Genomic DNA, 2893 nt, shown 5'->3' with positions numbered 1-2893 from the left:
CGCATTTTATTCAAATTATTATAGTTCCTTTCTGAACAAAATGATTCCAAGATCCCATTTGATAAAAGTCTAACGTACTTTTGCACTGCCTTAGACCTTGTATATTCAGGGTAAGTAAACAATATTTACTAATCATAACTTCTTTATAATTCTTGGTTGATAATCTAAATCCAATTTAGAGTCATCCCTATACCTCAAGATCCAAGACTTGGTATTGGTCTCTTGTTGGGTACAACCATATCAATGTTTATGAATCCCTTATATAGATTCACCCTCAAGAGTATACAGTAGAGGAAAGACACAATCGCTTTTGCGAAACCCATCTAACCAAAATAATACCGTAAACTGCTTGGGTTATGATGTGGAAAGGTATTTTCCCAATTTCTTTAGGAACTAAAATCTTTCATTGGTTTTATTTTAAAAGTGAAAAAAAATAGTTATAAATAAAACCAAAACAATGTATATTAAAACATGTAATCTTTTCTACGGATCACTATCCTTCAAGGTTCAACATGTAGTAACTTTCAAGAGTATTAATCTTGAACTTGCATTTTCTTTTCTTAACTTTTGAGAAAAAGTAAATAATATAAATCATATTTATATATTTTAATTCTAAACAAAACTTATTATATTTCATAACAAGATCAATTAACTGTATATTACGAATAATATCATCATATTATAATTAATCATTAACTTGTTAGATTATTATTCAGATTGCATCAAATAGTTCTATCAGTTTATGCAACCTCGCTCTGATACCATTGTTATTTTTGATTAGGTTTATGTGCGGAAATTTTAGATCTAATCTAAAATACCTAATCATTGATATAAAAGCATAACTGATAGAATAAACATACAGCTTGAAATGGTATACCTTTGATGCGTGAATTTGACAGATCTGGTTGATTGGATCAGGATCAGAGCCCCACTTGTTGCTCCTCTATTTGGTCCACACGAGTTCCAATAGATCCGGTTACCGTCGATTGCTAGATCGTAGGATAACCAAAGGAAACAATCTGATTGCTTGCTTTCAGAATCAAGAGCACACTTTGTTCTAAAGAACGTCTCTCCAGCTATAGAAAAAGGGGGATGGGGAAGTTTTTGTGTGTTTCATTGATTATCGAATAATCATCCTTTTAAATGCCCTTCTCACCTAGGAAAATTTATTTCCCTTTTAATTGTCATGTAAGAAACCTTCCACCTTCCTTTTTGATAAACCGTAACATATTTATGACAATAAAATATGTTATAATTTTATCTTTCATAAATATATCCTCAATATATATATTTATTTCTTTCTTGCTTAAACGTCTTTAACAATATCTAATATATTGTTTATCCACAAAGTTACTCTTTTATTTCAAAATAAAAGGAATAATATATATTACTAATATCTAATATATTAGTAATATAATCATTCTCATTTCATCTATTGGTAAACCCTATATGTGTGACCTCGTAGGACCCAATTATAATAGCTGTAGGTATTACCCTATTAATCATAGTTGGCTTCTAGCAAAGCACTACGACTCCTAAAATAATTGGATTAAATTAATTTTCTTAATTGTCCTATTCACATTTAGTCATTGCACATTGAATTAAAGGACATAATTCCTTCAGTAAGTTCATTTAAGTATAAATAACTTTAATCGGAAAAGTTGAGATATTAAAGTTAATTAGAAAGATTTCCACAATGTACACGGATAAAAATATATTGTTACAATGTCATGCGTTCATCAAATTTGGTATTGAATTTAAAATATAAAGTGTTATTAACCTAGTTGGTTAAAGAGTTATATTTGTTTAGTTAGATTGCGAGTTCGAAACATACTTATAACATTTTTAATTTTATTTTTAACCGTTTTAAGTTTATGGATGAGTCAACCTAAAATCCGACCCAAATATCCATTTACTCTCACATATATATATCCAAATTAACCACAGCTCTCGACACGGAAATCCGGACACTTTCAAAATTAAGCATCATTATATATATATATAGATTCAAATAAATAAAATAAGCTAGTAATTGTCCTTGATCAACTTATTTTAAGCTTTTGTAAAATGCATCTTATTGTGATTATAGTTCATTTATTCTATCACAAGTCTCTTGAATTCCTTTATTGTAAGGCATGTCTTTTGAGTATCCTCCATATCCCTCATCTTATCTTCCACATCTTTCTTCTTTGCCTATACATTTTTTAAACATCTTAGCAAAACCCGACAACCAAGAAAAAAATGAGCAAAAAATAAGTAATTCTCAATTACCTCATACAATATTTTCCACTTATAAGATACATTATTCTCATGTATTCTCTCAATAACAAGACTAGCACTAATTACACCAAAATCTGTTTGATAGGATCTTTTCCATACTTCGTCGGTAATTTCGCTAAGATCCCTTCCCTACAAAATCGTAAAAATGTCTCAAATTAAAAAAAAACGTTTTAAGATGATAAATAAATCTCATGTTGAGATTTGATAAAATGTAATCTTACCTTGGTTGATTCCTCAATGTGGATCAACTGTTGGATTGTACATTGAGATAGGATTGGATCTAAAAGAAGTATTTCAGTATCTCCTACATCCCCAAGATAACCAAGATTATCTATTACTTTCTTTATACATTGATTAATAAGTGATGAAGGGTTCTTCTTGTTGGTGTTCCTTGCCATTGCGGGCGGGTTTTAAATTCCGGGTAAACGGGTCAGGGTTTTCTCTTATGAAAACGGGTTAGAGTATAAATACTTTTTTTGGGTATTTTTCTCATAACAGAGCAAATAGAGAGAGAGTGAATTACAGATCTAGGGTTTTCTGGTTTCCTTCTTCTTGTTGTTCTTTGGCTGATCCAGAGTGAGAGATTGGGGGAGCTTTTGATTGTGGAGTAGTC

The 2893-nt window shown here is 30.2% G+C and overlaps 1 protein-coding gene across 1 annotated transcript; it reads right to left on the bottom strand.

The window, feature by feature from the left end:
• Positions 1-2094: 2094 nt before the first annotated feature.
• LOC124924355 lies at positions 2095-2678 on the bottom strand. Its single transcript, XM_047464408.1, has 3 exons — positions 2502-2678; positions 2272-2409; positions 2095-2193 (listed from the first exon to the last, which is right to left on the bottom strand). Exons 1-3 carry the CDS (start codon positions 2676-2678, stop codon positions 2095-2097), a joined length of 414 nt encoding a protein of 137 aa, XP_047320364.1.
• Positions 2679-2893: the final 215 nt, after the last annotated feature.

Source organism: Impatiens glandulifera, chromosome 2 (genome assembly GCF_907164915.1).
Source record: "Impatiens glandulifera chromosome 2, dImpGla2.1, whole genome shotgun sequence".
Taxonomy (NCBI): Eukaryota; Viridiplantae; Streptophyta; class Magnoliopsida; order Ericales; family Balsaminaceae; genus Impatiens; species Impatiens glandulifera.
This window is presented reverse-complemented; position numbering and strand designations above follow the sequence as displayed.